Consider the following 26,397-nt stretch of genomic DNA (forward strand, 5'->3'; position numbering starts at 1 on the left):
GTAAGAACCCCAATCCTGGACTCGTACCCATCACCTCTTATGGGAATTTCCTGTAGTGGAGGTCAGTGGCCTTGACCTTAATGAACAGAGCCAGCCAAAAACCATTGCATGGGATTATGCTTTCGTCACTGATCATACGCGAAACTTAAATTTAGAGGGAGATTATGGGAAACCAGACTCCGAGTCCAGTACCTGCCAACCTGTCTGACTGTAAGCTTAGCTTGATGTTCAAGTTGTCTGCCTTCCATATTTTTTTAAACCTTAAACCAGTGATGGCGAACCTTTAAGAGACCGAGTGCTCAAACTACAACCAAAATCCACTTATTTACCATGAAGTGCCAACATGGCATTTCACGCAGTAACTTATTGGTACCTGTTCTTCAACATCATTCAATAGTATTGGAAGAATGGTGGGTCCAGCAGGAAGACCTTCAAAGACAATTCAGTTGTGTCAACACCTTCTCACTTTTCCCACAGTTTCAAACAACCAATGAAGTGTCGCTTTAAAATAGCACTGTTGTTAAGTTGCTTGGGACTGCAGGAAGATTTGGTGGATTTGGTCCTGTTTGGTGAAATTGGGGCGATGGCCTGAGTGCCCACAGAAAGGGCTCCGAGTGCCACCTCTGGCACCAGTGCCATAGGTTTGCCACCACTGCCTTAAGCTATTAATCTCAAAGGCAATCATATTACAACTATACTGGAGATAAAGAAAATCGCATTTCCAGTGATATAAAAAAATGAGATTACCTTGTGTGTGCTAGGAATAAGGCAGAGAACACAAAACATCAGAGGGGTCGGCAGACTAGCTGCAACAGATCTCACAACAGATAATCAGGGGGTGCAACGAGAACTGGTCCAATGGTGTAGTTTACATGTAGTCTCATGTATAAGTAGACTGGAGAGAATGTGGACTTTTACATGTTTTAATAACAAGTCCTAGAAATGGTTGGTCCAACGCGATTGGTGGTGATGAGTCTTTGACACCAAATGTAAACAGGTACAATGGGTACTATATGGAGAAATAGTAGTCGTTCACCCCTACGAAGCACGAACAGGCAGGCAATGACTAGAGCAGTCTTTTCCAGGAACGTCATTCCCGATCACCGCTTCCTGCAATCCCTTGTCACAAAGTTCTATGTAATTCTCTCTAAATGAAACCCCCTGCATCGTTGTTATTTTCCCAACGCATAACACTTCCAGGAAACAAATGATTGTGTTACACTATCATTTTAGAAAAACATAACTTTTTGTTAAGTTTTGCAAAAATTTTGCTTTTGTGGATCATTATAGACGGAAACACAATTAAATATCACATGTCCTTAAAAATGTGACCGAGTTGCAAAATGTGACCATCTCATGACTTAGCCTAGCACTGATATTTATGGCTCCAGAGGCATAAACATGCTGGAGAGGGGAAAATAGTAAGAGACAAACAAAAGGCAGGTTAAGCTATTTTCCAGGAGTGAATACAGTTCATGTTAAAGCTGAATGCAAAATACAAAGCAAGACTGTGGATACATTCACATGATATCTCTTACTACTTAATCGTCCACCCTTCCCATTATGCAAAAGCATTGTTTGTCACATGCCATCATGTCTGGTATCTTTGGATGATCTGTTTAGCAATCCGCCATGTGAAACAAATCATATGAGGATACATTGCTTATAGGGGTTGCTGGGACCCCCACAGATCACTACTTGAATGAAATGGCATGGTGAGCATGCTAATTGTCTCTCCATTTAATACCACAGGAGTTAAAGAAATTTCCAATGACAGCACTCTCCCAGTTATCGCCGACACTCCTAATCATTATCTATGCGAGTGCTGGAGATATCCCAGAGCTGCACGCGGCAATTTCTGACTCCCTGTACTAAGGAATAGAGAGGAAGGATGCATGCTCAACCTGCCAACTACACTCATTAGTTAAAAACGATAAATCAATACAAAATTTATCAGCTATCCTAAGGATCAATGAATCAATGATCAATAAAGAAGATCCAGAACACCCCTTTCATAGCCTCTGTTATGAGAAATGTCTCCTATTTTGTTGGCTATGTAGAAACGTGGTAGCTGCAGCCCGGGAGTCAAATGGTTAATGTGGAGTAAGTCACACCGTAAGGAGAAAATCCGCCGGAATTATGACCCCCTAGCACATTAACTTCATTTTGTTCTAAGTTACGCCTGAGGAATGCAGTGCGGGATTTTCCACACAAAGAAGTCTAAACAGCCATAACAAGCCATGGGAAAGGGAAGACTGGGAAAATTTACTAATTAAAATCATCCATACCGGAACTCGTTCAGAGCTTCCACTATTTTATTGTAAGCCAGACTTCTCTGACTAGCGTCCGCTGATCTGCGACTCATCTTCATTGCCTTTAAGAAAAGGTAAAGAGAATGTATAAGGAAAGGGTTAATACTGCATTGAGCTCATCACTGCCCTTCACATACCAATGAATGTTACCTGCTCTATGGCGGATTTCAGCTTGTTCATGTGACTCTCAAAAAGAGGAAAATGAGAAAAGAAGAACTCGTGGAACTTGCTGGTTTCATCCTCATCCTTTGACAGGGAGAATATGATCCCAATAGCGATCTTCTTCTTGCGGGTAACACCCAGGTTGGGCCCGCAGCTTTCATCCGACATGTTAAAGCTTTCCTCCACTGACCTATGAGAAGGGAACATCCGTAATGAAAGATGAAGAAAGGGACAGAATTGTTTATTTTGTGCACTGCCATCCCAAGAGACAATACAAGTGATATATTCATGGTGAATTTACCCAAATGTCAAATACAATATCAATATCACAGTCTAGGACAGTGATGGCGAACCTATGGCACTGGTGCCAGAGGTGGCACTCAGAGCCCTTTCTGTGGGCACTCAGGCCATCACCAGAGATCACTCCAGGTATATTCCTACAGTCCCAGACAGCCCAGGACTTGCTGTGCACAGAGCTATATTAAAGTGACAGCTCTACCTGGGACTATTTTCTACTATATTGGTGTCCTCAGGGGCTGGTATCAATGAAAGCTGTGACAGAGAAGGGAGTATAAATCACAAATCAAATGTCTGTGTTGGCACTTTGCGATAAACAAGCGGGTCTTTGTTGTAGTTTGGGCACTCAGTCTCTAAAAGGTTCGCCATCACTGGTCTAGGATAATATCATAAAGGAAACAAGATTCTCCTCTCCACTTTAAGACAACTCGCTCGCCTTCCCTTTGTTTGATGCTTTGGTGCAACAACCAAATAAAAATGATCATCATTTATTTTAACACATGTATTTGGGAACGAGCACAAATCGTGCAATTTTTCCTTATTTTTTCTGTTTTTACAACAGTCAAAATGTGATAAAGATGACCTGTGACCTTATCGTGCAAGCCAGAACAACTATGCAGAAATATAGCTTGTTATGTTTCATCATTACTTCATTTCATCATAATCTAAGACCCATAACATCATTTTACAATACAATAAACCTTTATTGATCCCTTAGGAAATTGGAATTTTAATGTTGTGGATGCAGCTGTACGGGTGCCTGTTTTTTGCGTGGCAAACTGTAATTTTCTATTAATGCCATTTTTGAGTATTTATTTAGGGATGTACAATACTGTACGTGATTTTTAAAAAAATACTTTTCAGTAAAAGAAATCTGCAATTCTGGCGTTTTTTGTCATTCTGGTGCAGTTTTCCCACAGTAATAACGATGTGGAATAAATTACTCGATTGTTCGGACATTACATATGCTTAATTGTTTTGATGTTTATTGAACAATCTGCTTTTATAAAGTGTTGATTTGTCCTCCTTCCATCATAATAGAGTTTACTACTAATGGATTTACTATTTTGCTTATTGTATCACAGTAGACAATATTCCACAATGGTGGTTTCAAAAATTGCCTATGGTAATTTTGGAATTTGTAGCTCCACTCACAAATCTAGCAGAAGGTTATACCTCCAATGATTTAAAGAACATAAATGATTGAAATAATGGTGTGGACATGTCAATTTGAACAAAGGGCCTTTTAAATAGACTGGGACTCTAAATATTTTTCTCACCATCGTGGGAAGACTCCATTCTCCAAGCTGGTAGTTTGGCTGCGGCGCCAGCGGCGCTGGTAACTGCTGGCACAGCTGCTATTCAGCGAGGAGCTTGGTGATGGGAATGGAGTGATCAGGAGGCTGCTCAGAGAAGCTACACATAGTAAGAGAAGGTGAGAACAGGTCAGTGAAAACATCTCTTCTCACAGGAATAAAGTTCCCACCAACAAGTATCAAATGCTCTCACCTGATCTGGCGATGCCACTGTCCCGGTCATCATTTAACCCTCGGCCTGGCATATCCATTGGGTTGCTATGGACTGTAAGATAATTGAATACTTGGTTATGTGAAAAAAAAATCCAAAACAAGGACGCTTTCACCCAGCAGATAAATCAAGATCACCTCCAAATTCAAGAAGTAAAGTGAACACAAACTGTAAAAACTACCTGAGTGGGAGATGTGAGCAACTGAGTGATATGGCCATGCAAACCCACCACCAAAAGCTCCAGCTCAGCTGAACAAGTGTGTAGTCTAGTCGATGGATGTGTATGTATACATATCATATAAATATTGCATGTCAAACACGTTACAGGCAATGTGTGCTATCCAGGCACTACATAGAATGCTTTTTGATAAGGATCAGACATACCAGGCATGTGCCAATCATGTCGGTCCTAGCAGGCTCAGTGAGCCTTGTGCATGTGCGCTACGATCTCCACTGCGCTGTTACACTAGGAGTAGGAGACGCCCTGCGTTGTGCGGCAGTGCACATGCACAAGACTTGCTGAGGCTATATTGCGGTTACCTTCTAGAAGGAGGAAAAAGGCGTGGTAGAAGTGCTGGCAGTGAAGCCAAACCTAGAGGCTCTGGCAACGCCCCCTGAAGCATTTTAACTTCATCTACATAAATAAAGACCACCCAAAGGTATGGATGCAATGTCAATATTAAGCTCTATAGAGTATTTGGGATGGTTTATAAGGGTTACATTTGATGACAGATTTCCTTTAATGGAACAGGCACATGGTTTAGGCTATTGGGGATGGTTAATAGGGGTTACATTTGATGACAGACTTCCTTTAAAGGAAGGGGCACATAAGCAAATAAAAAAAAAAATGGAAGTGTGAAACGATCAATTAAAAATAATTGCATTCAGTGAAGCTCCAGTTTTTGCTGTCATGGACGTGAGCCTTGAGAATTAGTAAAAAAGTGTGTAGGTTTAGTTATTTCATGCACAACTTCCATGTTTAGACTGCAGTTTGGTTTTCATATATTGCCTAAAACAAACTATAGAATAACTGGAAAATGTATAAGGAATATTTTAGATATTGCCTATGTTTTAGAGATTCTATACAATCCTTGAATTTTACACATTGCCGGTAACACATTAACTGCTAACCTGGGTCATATCTTCAGACATTATAAGGGGTAACTACAGACCGTAATAATGGAATTAACTCCCATTGCAGATCAATGGTAAGAGGGTTATCTATAATTTACCTACTACTTTTTTTTTTTTTGCAAACACCAAATTGAATCCTGTTCAGCTGGCCTGTACACATCAGAACTGACAGGTCATGTGCTTGTGAGGGAATCCAGAACATCAACATTGCAAAATTAACATAAGCATGCAAAAGAGTGTGGACAAAGGTAGCCATCGGCTGTGGAAATAAGGTTATTCTTCCGACTGTTCCATGTTACACGCCAAAGCGTAGAATAATGAGGTCTAAGTAGTTTACAAAAAAAAATATATATAATAATAATAATAATAATAATAATAATATGAGAGAGATTATAAGTATTCAACTTTCTATTGCTTATTTCCACAGTGATGCTGAAACCTGGACATGCATATGGACACACGGGCTACACTACACGTCACACGGCAAGCAGCACACCTGCAAAGAAAGAAGCACTCCGGATGAGTCGGAGCGGGCCCTGCTCAGAGAATGCCCGTCTGGGGCTGCAGAGCTGAGACAGACCTACATGTTCAATGCAGAATACAGATGGAAGAGAATACAGTTAATAGGGAAATGCGTGGCCTGCAGAAGAAATACAACGGACAGGAAAAGAAAACAAAATGAAAAAGATGGCGGTCAGTTTATCAGCTACACATGGAAGTGAGCACTCACACAAGTCAGGCTCTACAGCCTGGGAAGTCATTACTCTATGTAAGAGACAACATATCAAACATTTGTAAACCAAATGTACCGTATATGCCGGCGTATAAGACGACTGGGCGTATAAGACGACCCCCAACTTCTGCCCTAAAAATATAGAATTTGGTATATACTCACTGTATAAGACTACCCTTTCCCAAATGAAAAAAAGTCTGCTTAAAACTTTGCAAAACAAACAAGAGAGCAAGTGCCTGGTGATCATAACTGTAAGCTGCGATATTAATGAAGATCCGACATGCTTCTGTAAGTGCCGCCTGTGACCCCCAGCTCTGTGACGCCGACCGCTGTGACAGGGCGGCTGCATTAGCATACAGCGCGCTGCCCCGTCAGTGCGTACAAAGCCTCTGTGAGAGACGGACTGCCGCGCATACGCGGCGGTCCCAGGAAGCGGCTCTCTGCGCGCTGACGGGGAAAAAAAACACCTCACACAGTGCGGCCCCCCGTATATCCGGCGTATAAGACGACCCCCCACTGTAGCCATTATTTTAAGGGGTTAAAAAGTAGTCTTATACGCCAGTATATACAGTACTTCTTTTAGTGTTATATTATCTTTTCTAAAGACATCTGCACAATGTCAATTTCCACAGCAAAAAAAGATCTCAAAAAACTCTAGAACAGTAAAATGTGTGGAATATTAACTTTCCTTTACCAGGGGGTGGATGGTCCTACTATACTACTTCAAGTACACAAGCATAAAGTTAAAAGGGTTTCCCCACTTTAAAGGACATTTTTCACCAGGCCGAAAGACTGTATAGAAATGAGCCTGAGGGGCTCCAGGCTCCATTAACTCCTATTGAGCCCCTCAGGCTCATTTGCATACAGTCCTTCATCCTGGTGGAAGATGCCCTTTAACCTTGAAGAGGTTTAATACTGGAAACTATTATACTTTCCCTAACGAAAGGCGTTCCTAGCTCCCATGTCGCACATCCGTCCCAATGGTGGAGATTTCGCGTTCATTGTGAATCTGATGCCTGGATCAATCCCTCGCTTCAAACGTGACACCTGCGGCCCACACATCCAAATCGCAATAAAACATAATGTCATCACCGATTGGCCAGCAAAAGTGGAAGCAATGTGAAACGGACGCTCACCACGAACGTCAGGAAAATCCTTCAGATGGGCAATTACAACCCTTGAAGACCATCACTATACTGTATTCTGTAATGGTTTTCCCTCAAGATTTGAATCCCAAATTTTTTTTGAATTGCTTTAAATTTGATGTTCTGTATTTCTACAATAACTTCTGCTCTCCTCACATATTGTGCTCACTCCCATGATTTTATTCTTACATTACTACTAGAATTATGCAGCTGACAGAACCAGAAGTTACACAATAACGTCTATATTTTAATATACATGTGAAGTTCACTGACAGAGAGCAACACACGAAAAACAAAGCTGAGAATTACAGTACATGCTGTATTAACCTAGATATTAAAGTATATGTCCACTACAGGTTTACTCCATACAATTCCCTTGTAGACATTCATAAAAAAAACTATGTATGTCATGGTATCCATGTCTATTGAATACCTGATACTCTTATAACAAGGTTAATACAGAAAATGTTATTGTCGCCATACTGAAATTATTAATGGGACTGCTATAGATTGCAAAGCAAACAAAACTGCTCATTCATGTGCATACAGAGACTATAGCAATTACAGGCAGTCCCCGGGTTACATACAAGATAGGGACTGTAGGTTTGTTCTTAAGTTGAATTTGTATGTAAGTCGAAACTGTATATTTTATCATTGTAGTTCCCGACAATTTTTTTTTTTGCCCCAGTGACAATTGGAGTTTCAAATTTTTTTGCTGTAATAGGACCAAGAATTATCAATAAAGCTTCATTGCAGACAATTTTAAGCTGATTATTGCAGTCTGGGACTATTTTAAAGCATCCAGAGAGCTTCACCAGAGGTCACAGTGGGCAGAGGGGTCTGTCTGTAACTATGGGTTGTCTGTAAGTCGGGTGTCCTTAAGTAGGGGACCGCCTGTATTAAGAACATGTCAAAGTTGCATCGAAGGTCTCACTAGAATAGGGATTAAAATATGAATTTGTCAAAAACACCATAATGGACAGAAATTGAAAAAAAATGTTGCATTTCTCTACATGTTGCCTGCAGATTATAATGCTTGGGGAGACTGTAGACTTCCTTTTATAGGGGTTTGTACATTTTTTACACCAATGGTATTATGATATATAGCATATATTAAATAGAGATATGTATCTCATAATTACACCATTAAAAAAGTACATATAAAAAAATAATCCCTGTTCCATAATCTGATTTTAATCCATATATCCATAATTTACACCATTCAGATTGTCTCCTGAGCTCGCATGCCCCCATGTCAATCCTTCTATAAATGGATGCACCACCATGCCCGCTCCTTTATAACACTCTGCTCTTTATTACTATATGGACAAATGGCAGCTACAGTGTTTTCCAATAGAGCAGGCGTCAATATGTGTACATAGGTCATAGGACCCTCCATTCTTGGCCATCTTTAAGTAGTTTTTAGATGGAACCTGTCATCATAAATTATAAGTTCTTGTCAGCAGGGCACTCATTTCCATCTAGCAATATTTTTGCCCTTTGATGACCTTCTTTGCTTGTATATGTACCCTATGATCTTTAGTGCATCGCAGCATATGATGGCACTATGGAATAAAGATTTATTGTTACTTAGGTGGTCATGTTGGGGTGGGGGGAAGTAGCCTTCACTGAGTACAACAACACATGACTGCAAAAAGAATATTTACTAGTGCCATATGGATCCCCTTTTCCCATAAATCAAAGTGGTAAGCCACTCTAAGAGACTTGAAGTGCTGTAGAACCTAAATGAAAAAAACTTTGTTGCATAAAAATAAAATAAAGAACACTATAGCAGATAAAAGAATGGAATATAAACCTTCACAAGCTTCATAACAATATATCAGTACAGCCGGCTGTAACTTTAATTACAGTAGGTTACACAATATAACTACTACATCTTATTAGATCCAACATAATTATTACATTGATCATTCCCAATGAATGTTCAGTGAAAAGGTGTCCGACAGACATTTTACTACTTTTCATTGACTTCATCTTTTAGGAAAAAATAAAAATGACTTATCTCCAATATATTGACATGTATAATAAAAAGTAGTGTTATAAGTTAAAGGGGTTTTCCCACGAAGGCAAGTTATGCCCTATTCACGGTATTGGGCCTAACTTGCTGATCAGTGGGGGTCTCAGTGCCGAGACCAGCGCAGATCGCAACCGACCCCTCGCCTTTCCTCAGACTAATGGAGTAGGCGGCCACGCATGAACGGTCTGCTCCATTAATCTCTAAGGAGCTGATGGAGATCGCAAAGCGCAGCACTCGGGATCAGTAAGTTGGGCCCTATCCACGGGGCCTTCGTGGGGAAACCCCCTTAATGGATAACTTATAGTGTTCACATCACATTCCCCTTCAGTGTACTAACAAGGTTTGCAACCTTAGAGTAGGCTCACCTATGTTCCCGAGAAGCCCATTCATGATGCTGCTGTTCTCAGCCTTTAGAGTATTTTCGTGGCTTATGTTCTCAAAGCTGTCCTGCAGTCTGTAAGAAGTAAACACATCACTAAGTCACTTTGGCCGCTCTTTTGTTTGGAATTTGGTATATAATTTAGTTTCTAGAACACAAAACCCCAGTGGTGCAATAAGAGTTAACAGTCAGCTGATGGTAAAATTGCTGCGGCGATGAAGGCCTGAACTGCTGCCAGTGGACTCCACAATAGATAATGACATCATTCAGCAGCTGTTGTACTCAAATAGAATGATCCGATAGCACATAAACCCCCTATAATCTTGTGCACATCGTATTTAGACTTAGATTGTATTCTCCTCACTGACATGTTCCAAGTCACATAGGCACAAAGTCAAAATAAACTCACGTGTTAAGGCTCCCGTAGATACTGCTCCCTGTCCGTGCAGTGAAGACTTTGCTCAGCATAAGCTGGGGGGGTGATCTGTACAGAATAAAGGAAACGCTTACATTGGCTGCAATCTCAACAATACAAGGTCAGAAGATGGTGAAATAAACCCTTCTGTATGAGGAATACTCAAATTCAAGGATGATCTCCTCAAAAAAGGCCATGTGATCATAGCACTGGGGTGACGTAGGAAGGACTGCCGTGGATGACCTGTAAACTTGAGCATTATACTGGAAAAATCTTTAAACTGTGCCCAGGTAAAGGGCCAGGAAGTATAATAGAGAACGCAAACTATGACTCACCGAATCTGGTGAATTTTTAGTGTGGAGCCTTTGTAACTCATTGCCACAGAACCAAACATCATTTCTCCAAGCATATTGGCATCTGCGGGACATCGAGAACTCTGCAAAACAATATACAACAGCTAAAATACACAAAAGAGCACATAAAACAGAGGGCAAAGAGTAATGAGAAGAGAGGCCACTCACTACATATTGGCTGAAACTATTCCAAAACATAATAAAAATGATCCCCGAGGCGAGCAAGAGATGAAATTATACAGGCGCTCTACCGCCTATATGCATATCGCCATTCACATACAATGATTGATGTTAAAGTGTAACCCACTGTGGATGGCTGTCTGTAAAGGACTGCTAAATCAATAATCTCAAGAAATAGAGAAAGTAGCTGACCCCCCCCCCCTTCAAAAAAAAAAAAAAATGACAGTTCTTATAAGGAGGAGGCTATATGTTGGATACATATTAAATGGATTATATGCTTATAGTACATACACACTTTAGGGTAATATCTATCTATCACCAGGATGAAAGACTGTATGCAAATGAGCCTGTGGGGCTCCAGGCTCCATTAACACCAACGGAGCCAGGAGCTTGCATACAGCCCTTTATCCTGGTGGTAGATGTCCTTTAACTTACACAGCCCTCTTCTGCCCCTAGGATATACTGTAGACTTTGGATATCAGAAATACAAGCAATAACCATCTATTCACCTACAAAACGTCTAAACTTCCAATATATTCCCATAATATTACAAAAGACATCTCACTGCACAATGCTTTATTCCAGTGTTATTTTAGCAAGACAAACCTCCGGCATCACAAAGAGGTGGTGGAGAGTTTACGGCACTATATTGGGGATGTTGTAACCAGAAACTTGTGATCTCTGCAAGTTCCCTTGACAGGAAGAATATTTATCTGTGTCAGATGACTGCTTTCTCCTGCAGCCAAAACCCCTTCTCTTATGTAAAATGTAACTCAAGCCAAGAGAGGAGATCCCAGAGCCAGCGCCAGAGGAACAACTCAGCACTTAACAGTCACATGCTCCTGTCATTTTTAACTCTTTTTGGTGTTGGGGGAAGGAAAATGCCACTCATACTTGGCGAGACTTTACAGTCAGCACTTTACTGCACGTCTAACCTGGCACAAATGGTCACAATGACTCTAGGCCAGAGGTCCCAGCAAGTTTTTTCCAGAAGAGTAATAATACTCCTCTTACCATTTTTAAGGAGTTTTTTTTCGCAGAGGAGTAATATTATATTTTCACCGATACGAATAAATAACTCAAAAGGTGTAGGATGATGTTAACAGGTTGCAGATTATACAAGTAAATCATTACTGTACGATAATATTGCAGTAATGGTGTAACTGCTTACTCCCCTTGAAATGTTGGACAGTGGGGCAAAACGCCTTAAAAAAATTAAAATGGAGAATAGAAAAAAGGCAAAAAAAAAAAAAAAAAAAAAACATCCTAGGATCCACACAAAATAAATAAAGTGCTTCAGATTATAAATAATATTGCGTCACTGGGTACTGGCAGGTGGGCGGGCACCAAGGGCATAATAAATTGAGAAAATGTGGGGGTGCATTATACTATTTGGGAGTATGGGGGAAATGCATGGTATTACACATTGGGGAGAGTTATGGATGGTACTATATAGTGTTTGGGGGGCGGGTACGGATGGTATTATATAGTGTTCGGGGGGCGAGTATGGATGGTATTATACAGTGTGAGTGAAGTATGGATGGTATACAGTATGGGGGTATGGATGGTATTGTACAGTGTGGGGAGGGTTATGCCAGTATCTGAAGTTACTCTCCCAAATACATGCCCAAAATCAAGTTCTATGTGGGTCCTGGGTAGGTTACAAATGTTGTTTTCATATAGTTTAAGTTTACGAAATGTAAACTTTCCTCTCTAGAATCTCCCTTCTACGACAACTTGGCACCAGGCACGGCTCTCGGCAATAAATGGTATCTGGAATCCCTCAGCAGTGCCGGCTATAGTCCTAAACTTCAAGTCATCACATTTCATGGGCACTTTTCACTTGTCATGGTAGAGAACTTTTACCAACCTGGTACTTTGGACATTGTTCTTTTGTGTCAGAAGCCAGTGAAATTGCTGAACTGTCCAGAGAAGTCGAGCTGTCTCCTCCAGGTCTGAGCTGGCAACACTTTCCAAACACCCTTACAGGAGAGTCACTCACAAGTTTCTGTGGAATGGAAAAGCAAATGTTAGCTTTTTAGTGCTAAACAACTTGTAGAATATAAAAAAAAAAAAAAAAAGGTCATTGCAAGGACAAAATTACACTTCTGTAACTCTCAGAGTTATCAACTATGTAGACAACCAAGTAGGAGGAACATGCCGGTCCATCCCATTATCTTGTGCCATCAGCCACATTACAAAATCTACCAAGTTTTTGAGTCCAACACTCTCCCTCTAGAGCAGTGATGGCGAACCTTTTAGAGACAGAGTGCCCAAACTACCACAAAGACCCACTTATTTATCGCAAAGTGCCAACACAGAAATTTAATTTGTGATTTATACTCCCTTCTCTGTCACAGTTTTCACTGAGGACACCAATAAAGCAGAAAATAGTCCCAGGTAGAGCTGTCACTTTAAAATAGCTCTGTGCACAGCAAGTCCTGGGCTGTTTGGGACTGCAGGAAGACACCTGGAGTCATCTCTGGTGATGGCCTGAGTGCCCACAGAAAGGGCTCTGAGTGCCACCTCTGGCACCAGTGCCATAGGTTAGCCATCACTGCTCTAGAGGATAGACGTTTTATCATACTATATAAATGTAAAGATTATAGTAAAAAGCCTTAAACTGCAATGTATTATATTGAGTTTTGTGCCATGTAAGATCAGTTTCAGCTGAAGAGATGTACAAAATATTTGATTTGTATATTCTTTCTTTCAAGTAAAAGCAGACACTAGTCTCACACATCACCTACATTACTACCAGAAATAGCCGCTGGCTACCAGAATACTGAATAATGATTAGAAAGCTGGTACGGGTCAGTAATGCCACCAGAAAGTTGGTAACACCAGCTCATGGTAGGTAGCAGTGCTGAAGGAGGGTCCTCTTGCATGTCACCACTATCCACAAATTGATAAAAAGCTGGTTTCCATAATTCCTGGTACTTTTCAAGTTGGGTTAATCGCACAATTGTTACAGCAAAGTGGGGATTGTTGTCTACTATATGAGAAGGCTCCATACTCTGAAACTACAAGTTATTATTAGATGGTAGATGAGGCAAGTCCCATATTATTATAGTAGAGAACCAACATATCTGTGAACACATTTTTATACTTAAAGGACATCTACTGATGTAGTGGATGTAGTGTTACTGATGTTAGGCGTTTCCTAATGAGAAGTTCCAGAAGAACTATGCTCCTCAGGAGTTCTTTTATTATAACTCTATAAGCCGCAATTCCGGAAATAGTTATGAAAATTATGGTAATCTGTCTGTGGCGCTCGGGCTATGTCACTGGAGCCATGTCTTAATTTATTCACTCCACTCTTAGAGTTATAATAAAAGAAGTCCTGAGGAGCACAGTTTCGCAGGAACTTCTTAGTAGGGAACATCTAACATCAGTAAAACTGATGCTAGATGTCCTTTAAATGAAGATCCTTTTACACCAATTAAAATTTTATAGGTTATTAAATCGATGGGACAATTGTTTCTTTTTTTGTTTTACAAGAAACAGAATAGTTTACTGTGCCAGATGCAAGGTCAAAGCTCACATAAAGGAGGCACTAGATTATGTGCCATGAGTGGTGGACAGGTGGTGGCTGCTCAGAGTCCGGACACTACTTGGCTGTAGTTGTGGGGATAAAGTGTGTGAACATTGCAAACATCGTTTTATTTCAGGTCTTTTAAATTCCATACAAACATTTTCATAGGATGGCATGTTGGATATGGGCAAAATATTATCAACCCTGAAATACAATAAATCATCCATGGTGTATACTGTCAGTACAGCAAAAAAATTGCATACAGGCTGTCCCTGGGTTACGTACAAGAAAGGTTACATAGGTTCTGTAGGTTTGTTCTTAAGCTGAATTTGTAAGCAAGTTATAACTTACAAGTGTAACTCCAGCCAAATTATATTTTTATTCCTTGTGACAACTGAATTTTGGGTTGACAAGGGAACAAGGGTTAACAATAAATCTTCATTGCAGAGACCTTGGAGTTTATAATTGCAGCCTGCACAACCACACTGAAATTTCACTGTAGCTGGACATCATAATTATATATACAGTACTGTAATTTCTATACCATAATTTCTGCACCATACAGGCAATTCTTACTCTATACAGCACAAATCAAAGCTGCAGTGTAAAGCAAGAGGAAAAGAACAGGTAGATCTTGGAAAACCACCCTATGCTGCAGTCTCAATGCTATATCTGGTCATTAGGCTTCCTGAAAGTCGTGCTTGATGTTAAAGGAAACCTGTCATCAGAAATTGAACTAACAAACCACTACCAATAGGTTGCAAAGCAGCTTAACACATTGTATATCATGTTTCTTTCATGACCCAGCGTAATGGCATTGTTCAGAAAATCAAATTGGAGATTTTAACACTGAAGTCAAGCTCTCTCTTCCTCAGAAAGCCCCTTCACTGTAATTTATGGTCCTACAACCAGATCTCCTGAAGTCCGATACACATTGTCAATCACAGAGGAGAGTTAAACCCTCTGCCTCCTGGACTTTATACAACCAACATACATCTCACTTCACAGTTGATTTTCTGGATGTTTCCACCACATAGGGCCATGAAAGAAACAAAAACTAGAAGGTGTTACGCTGCCTGACAATATACAAGTAGTGGTTTATTGGGATGATTGCTGATGACAGGTTTCCTTAAAGGGAGCCGTCTTTTAAGGTAGCAAAAAGAGGAGTGGTTTCGCTTATTCCATTCTGGAAAATGGATTTGTTTATTCCCTCATTAGCATAAATACTGTATATACTAGCGTATAAGACTACTTTTTAACCCCTTAAAATAATGGCTACAGTGGGGGGTCGTCTTATACGCCGGATATACGGGGGCCGCACTGTGTGAGGTGTTTTTTTTCCCCGTCAGCGCGCAGAGAGCCGCTTCCTGGGACATGCGCGGCAGTCCGCCTCTCACAGTCATTAGAAGAGGCTTAGTATGCGCTGACGGGGCGGCGCGCTGTATGCCAATGCAGCCGCCCTGTCACAGCGGTCGGCGTCACAGAGCTGGGGGTCACAGGCGGCACTTACAGAAGCATGTCGGATTTTCATTAATATCGCAGCTTACAGTTATGATCAACAGGCACTTGCTCTCTTGTTTGTTTTGCAAAGTTTTAAGCAGACTTTTTTTCATTTGGGAGAGGGGTAGTCTTATACAGTGAGTATATACCAAATTCTATATTTTTAGGGCAGAAGTTGGGGGTCGTCTTATACGCCGGCATATACGGTAATATAAGTTTATATTTCTACAGGACTCAAAAAGTGTTTTAGAAGTCTAGGAAAACGGCAGACACGCAAGTTATAGGCGTCTACCATCAGTATATCTGATAGTAGATGTCCTTTAGATGGCAAAGACTTAGATGGCAAAGAACTCTTCCTTCCTGACCCTAGTCAAAAGCCTCTCAAGCAGCTACACTGTATAGAAGAGACCCAACCATGTCGAAACAGTACCGTCTACAGTTGGAAACCTGTTCCTTCTGGAATAGATATACTGGTTTGGCTTTAATCCCACATCATGTCATTTACTGAAAGTCATGCTTGATGTTAAGGGGGCTGCCATTCAAGGTAGCAGAAGGAGGCGTTGTTTTCCTTGTCCCATCCTGGAAAAAAATAATCGCCTATTTCCCAGAATCCCCTAGTGGAGCATCAATGGCTAGAAGTCTCCACATGTCTACAAGGTGGCCTTAATTGGCAAAGTCTCAGTAAGGAGAACTTTTTCTTCCTGACCCTATATCTAAATGCCAACACTGCACCACAATAAGTTTGATTTTGTGATTGTTTTAGGAATATTCTTCCACCGTATTTGGGCCAAAAAAATTGTAAAAAACATTGTTGTTCAGTAAGGAATTCTTGACATTTTTATGTAAGATGAGTCTCAATGAATTTTTTGTGCCTTAATGAGAAATCCTGACACGCTCATATGACTCACACACTCATATGACTGCCGAAAGAAGGCTTCCTCCTCTCCTCAATACAAATGATCCCATCCAGCCACGTTCCTCTTTCAGACAAGCAGTAAGTGAGTGATACCAGAAGGATTGTGCAATAAAGATCACACATAGAGGACAAAAAACATTGCCCGTCAACAATAAGCTTCACCTATGAGACGCTGGCCATGAGTTTGTATTCTGTATCAGGGTGGGGTAAGTGTGAGGCAGTCATATGATCACTCTGCAGTCTGAACTAGAACTGCAATTTATCTCTGACCTAACAAACAAAGTTTCTGGCTAGGCTCAGCAGGCATGTGACAGACATCACATTGATACTGCTGGCTACGAGAAACCTGTGCACACAAAACCACACACTCCTCAACAACACACAGTAACTTCTGCACAAAAGTGCACATCCAAAATCTTACCACTACCTCCAACAGTGGTGTGTCTGATCATGGCCGAGAAGGATATGGCAAAGAGGGTCTAAAAGGCTAGGACACGTTTCTAAGCATTTTAGCCACTAAGCTTCACATGGCAACCTCAATGCCTGCATTCACTTTCAGCATGTTTAATATGCAATGTGCAACCTGCTCCGAGTTTCCCTTTCCACATTTCCGCTCCATGCATAGGTTTAGTATCTGCATTATTCTTAGAATAATAATTCTAAATGCACAAATTAAAATAATGGGTGTGTGCATGGATTTGTTAAAAACAAACAAAAAAAATTATCTCTGGGATAAATCCCACTACCCAAGAAGGGTTTTTTCCCCATTATGGCATAGAGTATCAGAATATCAAAGTTGCACAAGACCCAACGTGGCCAAGGGTCAGCCACGTTCTTGGGCGTGTTTAGCACGACCCTCCCTGTAAGGGTCATGCACATAAGTATGAGCAGGAAAACTTTTGTTCTCCCTAATGTACTAACCAGAATACTAAGCTGGAACCTGGACCTAAATGTAAGACGAGGTTTCTGGGAGTTCATATGTCTGGTCTATTGTACACTGATCTGTTTGTTTTCAGTATAAGAAATGAAGTTCCAGGAACAGACGAATTTGAAAAATGTCTCCAGTTTAAGAATTGTGCCCTCCAGCTCATACAATATTTGTCACTTCTCTTGCTTTTATGATATTATGTTATGTCATGTCCCTAGGAAGCTATTTATATCAGGGGACAGGTTGCTACAGACAAAAGTACTATTCAGGTGATCCCCGGCTTAAGAACACCCAACTTACAGAAGACCCTTGTTACAAACGGACCTCTCTGGACATGTGACCTCTGGTGAAGGTCCCTGAATGCATTAGTTTAGTCAAAGGCTGCCATGCTATAAGATGTCCGTAATGAAGTTTAATTGATAATACTTGTTCCCATGACAGCGCAAAATTTTGAAAATCCAATTGTCACTGGGACAAAAAAAAAATAATTTTGTCTGGAGCTACAATTATAAAATATACCAGTTTCAAGTTACATACAAATTAAATTTAAGAACAATCCTAAAGAACCTATCATGTATATAACCCAGGGACTGCCTGTATATGCCAAATATGCTCTTAAATATGTCTCTGTTCTATGGTGTTTGAAATAATGATCAGGCAGTCCCTAGGTTACGTACAAGATAGGGTCCGGAGGTTTGTTCTTTAGTTGAATTTGTATGCAAGTCAAAACTGTATATTTTATAAATTGTAGATCCAGACAAAAACATTTTTTGGCCAGTGACAATTGGAGTTTAAACATTTTTTGCTGTAATGGGACCAGGGATTATCAATAAAGTTTCATTACAGACACCTTACAGCTGATCATTGCAGTCTGGGACTATAGTAAAGCATTCAGAAAGCTTCACCAGAGGTCAGATGGGTCTGTCTGTAACTATGGGTTGTCTGTAAGTCGGGTGTCCTTAAGTAGGGGACCACCTGTATGTGAAATTTTCCTGTCAGATGCCTCAGTTGAGTCCAAGAGAGGAAAATTTCAAATGACAACTTCTGTCTGCTCTATAATATATTCACTGCACGGCCCGTTAATCCTGGCTCCTGCCCCTCCCTCTCCCTCCCGCATCCTCTCCTCGCACTGCGATGCCAGAGGGAGAGATTGTCTGCAGGGACACATCATCAGAAGAGAGAGGTGCAGGAGTTAGGAGTGAAGAGCCAAGCGGTGAATATATTATAGAGCAGACAGAAGTTGTCATTTGAAATTTTCCTCTCTGGGACTTGGCCGAGGCATCTGGCAGGGAGCTAGGTTAAGTTTTACATACTTTAAGTCAAACACCATATAACACAGACACTTTTTAAAAACATATTTGGCATATACTGTACATTGTCTATAGCAACCTGACCCCTGATAAAAATAGCACACTGGTGACAGGTTCCCTTTAAGCTGAGAATCAGCAGAGCATTTTGTACCAGAGAACTGTTTGCCCATAAAAATATACTTTCCAGGCTAGCCTAAATCAAGACCACTAAAACATGATCAAGTATCTTGAAAATGTCACAAGGTGTGATCTACTACAGAAGCAAGTGCAACAGGCACACAGCAGTTCACTCCACTGCCACACGATCCCTAGTGTGGAATAGTTGGAGTACAGCAGGGCAGCAGTCAGCATATTCAGGATACCACATGTCAGCGACTTCCAAGCTACAAATCAACGTTAAAATGTAGGACCTTGGCAAGAATTGATGGTTGGGAGGGGGGTTTTTCTTGTACATCTTGGCTTTTGACGGAGGCTGATACCTGTAGAAATGACTACAGTTGACATTGACACTAAAATTATTGGCTACCAAAAAAGTTGTATCTCATTGTTTTGGCTGCCAAAACCAAAACCTTTTTCTTAGTCAGGGGCTTGTGCGGAGGGTGTGAATACATTACAGTACAGAAAATACATTCTGTAACAGAGATATGCGAAAATAAAGTATGCAAGACAATAACTGAAATAAACTGAATTTGGGCGGAAGAACGGTAATTCAGGCAAAGTTCCCATTCCGCCACGCACTTCCGTTATTTACAGAAGAAAAAAAAATGCAGCAGCCAAAATAATTTTTTTCTAGCTGAGATAATCAGAGATCGTTTGTTTTTCCTATAATGTTAATTTGGTGTTAGTTAAAAGGCAAGAGAGCAAATTTTATTAGCTATGGCAGTGATCTTCAACTGCCGGGCCACGGCCCAAGACCGGGCCGTGGAACACCCGATCCCGTGGTTGAAGACCACTGAGCTATAGTATTCTTCATTAGGACATGGGAGATCCTGGTAGTTGAAGAGACCTTTTGTGCAGTGAAATCATCTATAGCATGCACCTACACAAAAGGAGGGTCTCTTCTCTTCAACTTCCAGGATCTCCCATGAGCTAATTAAGTATACCATAGCTCAGTGCTCTTCAGTGGTATATAGAAAAGCATACAGTGTTGTTTGATTCCAGCACGGGGAACATATCAGCTTTCTATATAACATAAAATGTAGATAAAAAGATATATTTACACAGTTGAAGTGGTTCTGTTCTTGACGTCAAAAGCGATGATATCCCAGAAGGTAAGCCCTAGCGCATGTACACAAAACACCGCAGTACCCTGTTTATTTCTCCAATCTGTACTCTACTGACAATATATGACAATTCCCCAGCAAACACTGTGGTTAGCAAGTTATTAGATTGTTATTTGCTCAGTGCTTCTTGCATCTGTAAACATCCATTACAAGCACTCGCTTTCCTCCTCTACAGAAAACGTGATGTGTATAAAGCTCACCCAAGTGATATACTGCGTCCAGAGAGGGCAGGTAATGATAATAAACCAGAAACCAGAATAACCTCTCTGCCATCATCAGGTCTTGTTCCAAAGCATTGTATAGTAATATAAGTATTTTATACAGAGGTGCAGCTCACCGACACAGACAGTTCCTCCGTCTTGCGTTTAGCACTGGAGTCAAACAAGACATTTCGTCCTCGCTTCTCGCAGTCCTGGTAGACGATCAGGCGGATCTGGCTGGGGTCAAATTCATATGATGGCCAGCTGTAAAATAAAAAGAACAACTGTATAGTTCATAATGTAGAATAGACACCATGACTTTCAAGACTTTCATGGTATACAACGGTTCAAATCAAATTGGACTTCAGGAGTTAGTATTTTTTGACCACAAGATCTTACATGATGGTGCCTACCAAAAGGCTGTATGAAAGCCATAACTAACACCACTCTTCATAGTGTTCCCTAGAATTACTTTTGAATAAAATCCTCAAAAGGTCAGATCCTAAAACTGTCGTTTGGGATCAACAATTCAAGTTCCACATAAAGGATCCCAAATGTGAAGTGTTACTATCGTGTAGGAAAAATACAGGTCCTGACAGAAGATTCTTATTTTGTGTAGTGATGCCCATGGTTAAGAGTCATAACTATCAAGAAGAGATGACAAGTGATGTGACCATATGATATCCTGTTATTCACATTAGGAGAAGTCTCATCGAGGTAGGAACTGTTTACTCCAATGGTGCCCAATTTTTACATATGACCACTAGGCACATCTATTTAAGGAGTGGATATTATACAAATAAGATCCAATGAACTGCAGAAAGCAATTTAGTCGTCAACAAGGGTCAACACATAGAACATATACGATACAGAACACATTTCATCTGCGAGTTGTAGTTAATGGCACAAGCTTCTTACATTAACAAATCAATATGACTGTATACAATGAGGGCTCCACTTCTATTGTCTAACACGTAATACAGCATTATACTACCGTGACATTTCATTGGACTCGATTGAAGACACCCATCTGTAGCACTATTTCAGCGCTTTTGCTCCTCATCAACTAGGGAAAGGCATGTACATTCCCATCAGTTGAAATACATGTCAAATCTGATGACACCAATCAGAAAATTATCGGTGGTGTTAAGGAGCATGCCACTTATTTCCACAGATTCTAGATGTAAGAGTGGCCCATCCATTGGTTTCTTGTGTAATCACCCCCAGAAAAATTTGTGGAAAAAAAAAAAAAAAAAAAATATCTGCACAATTGTTGCCATCAAACATTACAGATAGTAACCACCAATACCGTTATGAACATGGCCGCCCAGCTTGCAATCTCAGTTACTTCTACGTTGCTAGGGAAAAATCTGTCAACAGGATGGAAGACAGATCTCTCTTCTCTAGTTTTTTTTCTACACAGCTGTAAGTGTTAACCTTTTCTGCTCTCTCCCTGGCTGTAGTATGCTTTGAGCATAATTTTGAATGCTCATCCTCACTACCAGAGTTGTTTAACCAAACACAGGGATATTAGATGTGCGCTCATGCAGCCTCCATAAATACTGTACATAGGGGGAGATTTATCATTAATGTCTAAGAGCAGAACTATTACAGTTGCCCATGGCCACCAATCAGAGCTCAGCTTTTATTTCCCCACAGATGTTTGTAAAATTAAAGCTGAGCTCTGATTGGCTTCCATAGGCAATTAGAACAGAAACTTGATCAGAAATCTCCCCCATACTGAACAGGCTGAAATACACATCTCTATGGGAGGGAGTAGTTTTGTTTTTTTGTTTGTTTTTTTTCTTTTCTTTTTACAAATAAAGTAAAAATTGTTGATAAAGTGTTTTAGAAAAATGTTCACTACATCCTCCCATACACAATATAATAAATTATTTCAAATGACAGGTCAGGTACCCTCTCAGGGAAAAAAAAAAAAAAATAAGGAAGAGAGTCCCAAACTGCAGCCCATCCACTATCTACAGTGATCACATGAAGCGGCTTTATCATAGTCAGCCATATGTACTCAGTGGCCATTCGCACGCGTAACTTCTCAGAATCCTTTCTAAAAACGTGCTCGTTGGTGCGTGCAGATAACGCTACGAGGTATGCGGCTGCATTACTTTGCTTAGGGACACTTCTCTTTGATGGACAAATCCAAAGACTATTTTTAAAGAATCTACGCACTTGCTGTATTTATAGATGGTAGCAGCTTATCTACTTTCTCTGCATGATAGGGGAAGATCATTCCCTGGAAGTACATACATTCTTACAAGAATAATCTCTGGACTATGAGGAAAGGCTCATTTTTATAAAAGGGGAAGCATCTCAAAACCGTGTCTACTTTTATTAGACCCAAATTAAAACGATTCATCAGGAGATTAACTAGCTAAGCCTTTGACGTCCCACATTGAAGGTCTCCAGATGACAAGACTCGATACAGAGACAAGTGACATTCATTTACCTGCACTCCATCCTCTGTTGTCTGCGCTGTCACCTTTGCCTGAAATCTCTCGGAACAAAGTCACACAGCAATCGAGTAGCTCTTAAAAATAGCAATAAGCCATATTCAACCAGATGAGAAAAGCCGACATGTGGTGAGTGGAGAGCTGTGGCTTGAACAATACGCTGTCCATCTTGTGTTTGAGGCTGCACAGCACCATCCAGATCAGAAGAGCCACCTCAGAGACATCTGCTGCTAGTGGCAAAGTCTTTACTTTAGCACCAAGGGCCATTTAAGCAGCTTTGAATCTCGAGAGGCTGCAAACAGTCTGGCTCTTCTTCGATTCCTGTGTATATGCAGATACCCTCGGACTGTGATAATTAGCAGGGACACAACTAGATGCCGCCTGTGCCCTGTGCCAGCCGAGCTTCTCTCCGGCTTCTTAAACGAATCTCATGTGTCTTCAAACCACCTGACTAGCTTCTCTTGGCAACTGTGACTGTGCACCTCCTCGGCCAGAAAGTGTCAGACAGCTCAAAGTGAAGGGAGTGAGGGGGCTGTAAGATGAAGAAGCCTTTGCTGTAATTCTGTCCTCGCCGATTCTCCTCCTTCATGGGTGACATTCTTGGGAGCAGCAGGATGCCTGTAGTCCGTGCGGCCGAGTAGCAGGCCAGACAAGTAGAAAAGCAGGCACTGACAGCTGCCATGTGACACGGAGCTGTCAGTGCTTGCCACCTGGATCCCAGGCACAGATGCCAACCAATCGCTGCAATGCTTTCTCTTCATTTCCAGCTCTTGTTAATTCTTCGCTTGAAACTGGAGCTAGCGGGCACAGGCGTATCATTACTACTAAAGCTCATGCCACACATTTGTGCACGGCCATTATAACTATATAAAAAGTCACTTTTAGAGTGTAATAATACAATATATTTCTTGTACTTTTTCTTTAACTTTTGTTTTATATTATAAAAACCTGTTCATCACATCTTTAAGAAGACCACCACTATGTGATCTCTTTAGTCTAAACCATAAAAAAACCCAAACACACTGAAAATATATGAGGTGGCCCTCACGCTGTTATTAGTTTCTAAGCATTTTCAGGAAAAATGTAGTGTTCCTTGGTTATAGCTAGAAATAACTTATCCAGGACTAATGGGTAAAATAGCATGCTAGCCTTGAATCCCAATAAATGAAGTTCTTTTCCAGGATATTATATAGAGATAAAATATCCATAAAAGAGGGGTGATGGGGTTGCAACCTAGTGGTCATTAACGTTGCGGTGCACGGAACCCGTAAAAGGTATTGGGCAGCACGGTGGCTCAGTGGTTAGCATTACAGCCTTGCAGCGCTGGGTTCCTGGATTCAAGTCCGAGGGTCAACATCTGTAAAGAGTTTGTATGTTCTTTCCGTGTTTGCATGGTTTTCCTCCGAGTCCTCCGGTTTACTCCCACACTCCAAAACATACTGATAGGTTGATTAGATTGTGAGCTCCAATGGGGAAAGGGGCTGATTTGACTAGCTATGTGCGCTATATAAATAAAGGAGTTAATTATTATTATTGACCTGTACAGTCTAGAAAGTTCTGGAAAGTTTAGAAGGTGCCCTACACAATGCCACAGTTATTTTTAGGGTGCTTTGAGAGCTTGTAGACTCCCTTTATATAAAAACTAACTTTATAAAAACCTAATACAAAAGACATATTTTCTTTCCCAATTCATTTAGATTTCAAGTTTTGTTTGATAATTTTTTGTGTTGCCCCTTTGCATATCTGCTGCAAACAAGCAGAGCCTAGGGAAAGTCAACATTACATTTTATAGAGCAACCTGCAAATAATTTTCCCATGCAGTTTCCCCTAGTTATAATGGCAAAAAGTAGCAGTGATACCAGACTCCATCACGATGAGGCACATGGAGGTATAAACCACAAACTCACAAGGAATGTATTATGAATCATTACAAGAAAAATCTCTATAATTGTACAAGATATAATAAAATGTACTTAGATATAAGTATATTAGATAGTTGCAATTTAATGAAAAATATTAGGGGCTATCCCAATTTGATATCCAACTCCAGTTTGGCCGTCTTCCTCTTTTTCTCCCACTTACATCTTCAGCAGCTGTATTTAGCAGCTCGATTTGCAAAAGAGAAACAAATTCGGCTGAACAATGGGGGTCCCAAGGGGAGTAGAATTTACAGCACATACAGAATAGCCATCAACAGAACATGGCATAGTATGTTAAGAAAAAGTCTGGTAAATGTTCTCTAATGCTACATTTACATCACGTTTTTATTCCTCTTTATACATCGAGCCGATGTTCAAAGGTAAAAACTTACAACAAAGGGCATATCATACTGTATGAGGGATGTCATGCGTCCCCCCCCTACCACCTGAAAGTGGGAGTAGGAGTGAATATCATTGTTCAAGTTGTTTCACCAGTCATGTAACAGTCCGGAAGAGGTCAGGAATGGATGCAATGCCATGGCATACGTCACCCATAAACTATTAAGGCCTCCCCTGAGCATACACGTCACGACATTTTTACATCCAATGCTTCTTGCTGGATATATTGTTTTTCTTTACAGACATAGGCAAAAATGATGCCTTTATAAGCTATGGATACATTCAGTGCATATGCTGACTGTATCAAAAAACATGATACCAATCTAGCCTTACAAACTAAATCCACATCATTGGCTCTGCTGATCAGTATACAGTGGATACAGAAAGTATTTAGACCCCATTAAATTTTGCACGCTTTGTTTCATTGCAGCCAATTGGTTCTTCTGCTCATTAATGTGCACTTTACTCCACGTCTTTACAGAATTAAAACAAACATAAATAAATTGGCAAAATTGTCTATAACTAGAAAAACTGAAATATCACATGGTGATAAGTATTCAGACCCTTTGCTTAGTATTGAGTAGAATCACCTTCTGAGCTAGTACAGCCAGGAGTCTTATCCTATGCCTTTCTACCTTGCAGATCCCGCAGGTTAGCGAGATGGTGAACATTGGTGGAAGCCTACAAGTCTCTCCAGAGATGCTCAATTGGGTTTAGGTCAGGGCTCTGGCTGGGCCAGTCAAGAATGGTCACAGAGTTGTTCTGAAGACAATGCATTGTTATTTTATCTGTGTGCTTAGGGTCACTGTCTTGTTGGAAGGTGAAATTTCAGCCCAGTCTGGAGGTCCAGAACACATGGGAAGAGGATTTCATCCATGATAACTCTGTACCTGGCCGCATACATCTTTCCTGCAACAAGTCGCCCTGTCCCTGCAGCTGAAAAAAAGGTTCAGTCTTTGTCTCATTAGACCAGAAAATCTTATTTCTCATAGTCTGAGAGAACTTTTTTTTTTAAACGTCATGCAGCCTTCATATGCCTTGCACTGAGGAGAGGCTTCTGTCGGCACACTCTTCCATAAATCCCTGACTGATTGAGGGTTGCAGTGATGTTTGACTTTGTGGAACTTTCTCCCATCTCCCTACTACATCTCTGGAGCTCAGCCACATTAATCTTCGTTTTCTTTTTTACCTCTTACAAAGGCTCTGCTCCCATGATTGCTTAGTTTGGCTGAACGGCCAAGTGAAGGAAGAGTTGTGGTCCTCC

At 40.7% G+C, this 26,397-nt stretch overlaps 1 protein-coding gene across 3 annotated transcripts in view; it reads right to left on the reverse strand.

Annotated features, from left to right (window-relative positions):
- FNIP1 (folliculin interacting protein 1) overlaps nucleotides 1-26,397 on the reverse strand; it is a 67,404-nt gene that overhangs the window by 14,860 nt on the left and 26,147 nt on the right. Inside the window, exons 1-11 of one of the 3 annotated variants that reach the window (XM_072145965.1) lie at nucleotides 22,812-23,469; nucleotides 20,485-20,611; nucleotides 12,546-12,683; nucleotides 10,478-10,578; nucleotides 10,137-10,211; nucleotides 9,714-9,802; nucleotides 5,929-6,012; nucleotides 4,281-4,352; nucleotides 4,052-4,187; nucleotides 2,463-2,664; nucleotides 2,289-2,374 (exon numbers count right to left, since the gene is read on the reverse strand). In XM_072145965.1, the coding sequence (XP_072002066.1) occupies nucleotides 2,289-2,374; nucleotides 2,463-2,664; nucleotides 4,052-4,187; nucleotides 4,281-4,352; nucleotides 5,929-6,012; nucleotides 9,714-9,802; nucleotides 10,137-10,211; nucleotides 10,478-10,578; nucleotides 12,546-12,683; nucleotides 20,485-20,611; nucleotides 22,812-22,822 (1,121 nt within the window). In that variant the 5' untranslated portion in view covers nucleotides 22,823-23,469. Of the gene's footprint in view, nucleotides 1-2,288; nucleotides 2,375-2,462; nucleotides 2,665-4,051; nucleotides 4,188-4,280; nucleotides 4,353-5,928; nucleotides 6,013-9,713; nucleotides 9,803-10,136; nucleotides 10,212-10,477; nucleotides 10,579-12,545; nucleotides 12,684-20,484; nucleotides 20,612-22,811; nucleotides 23,470-26,397 lie in introns of those variants that run through there. The other 2 variants (XM_072145964.1, XM_072145966.1) reach the window with 2 other exon arrangements.

Source organism: Engystomops pustulosus, chromosome 4, assembly GCF_040894005.1.
Source record: "Engystomops pustulosus chromosome 4, aEngPut4.maternal, whole genome shotgun sequence".
NCBI lineage: Eukaryota > Metazoa > Chordata > Amphibia > Anura > Leptodactylidae > Engystomops > Engystomops pustulosus.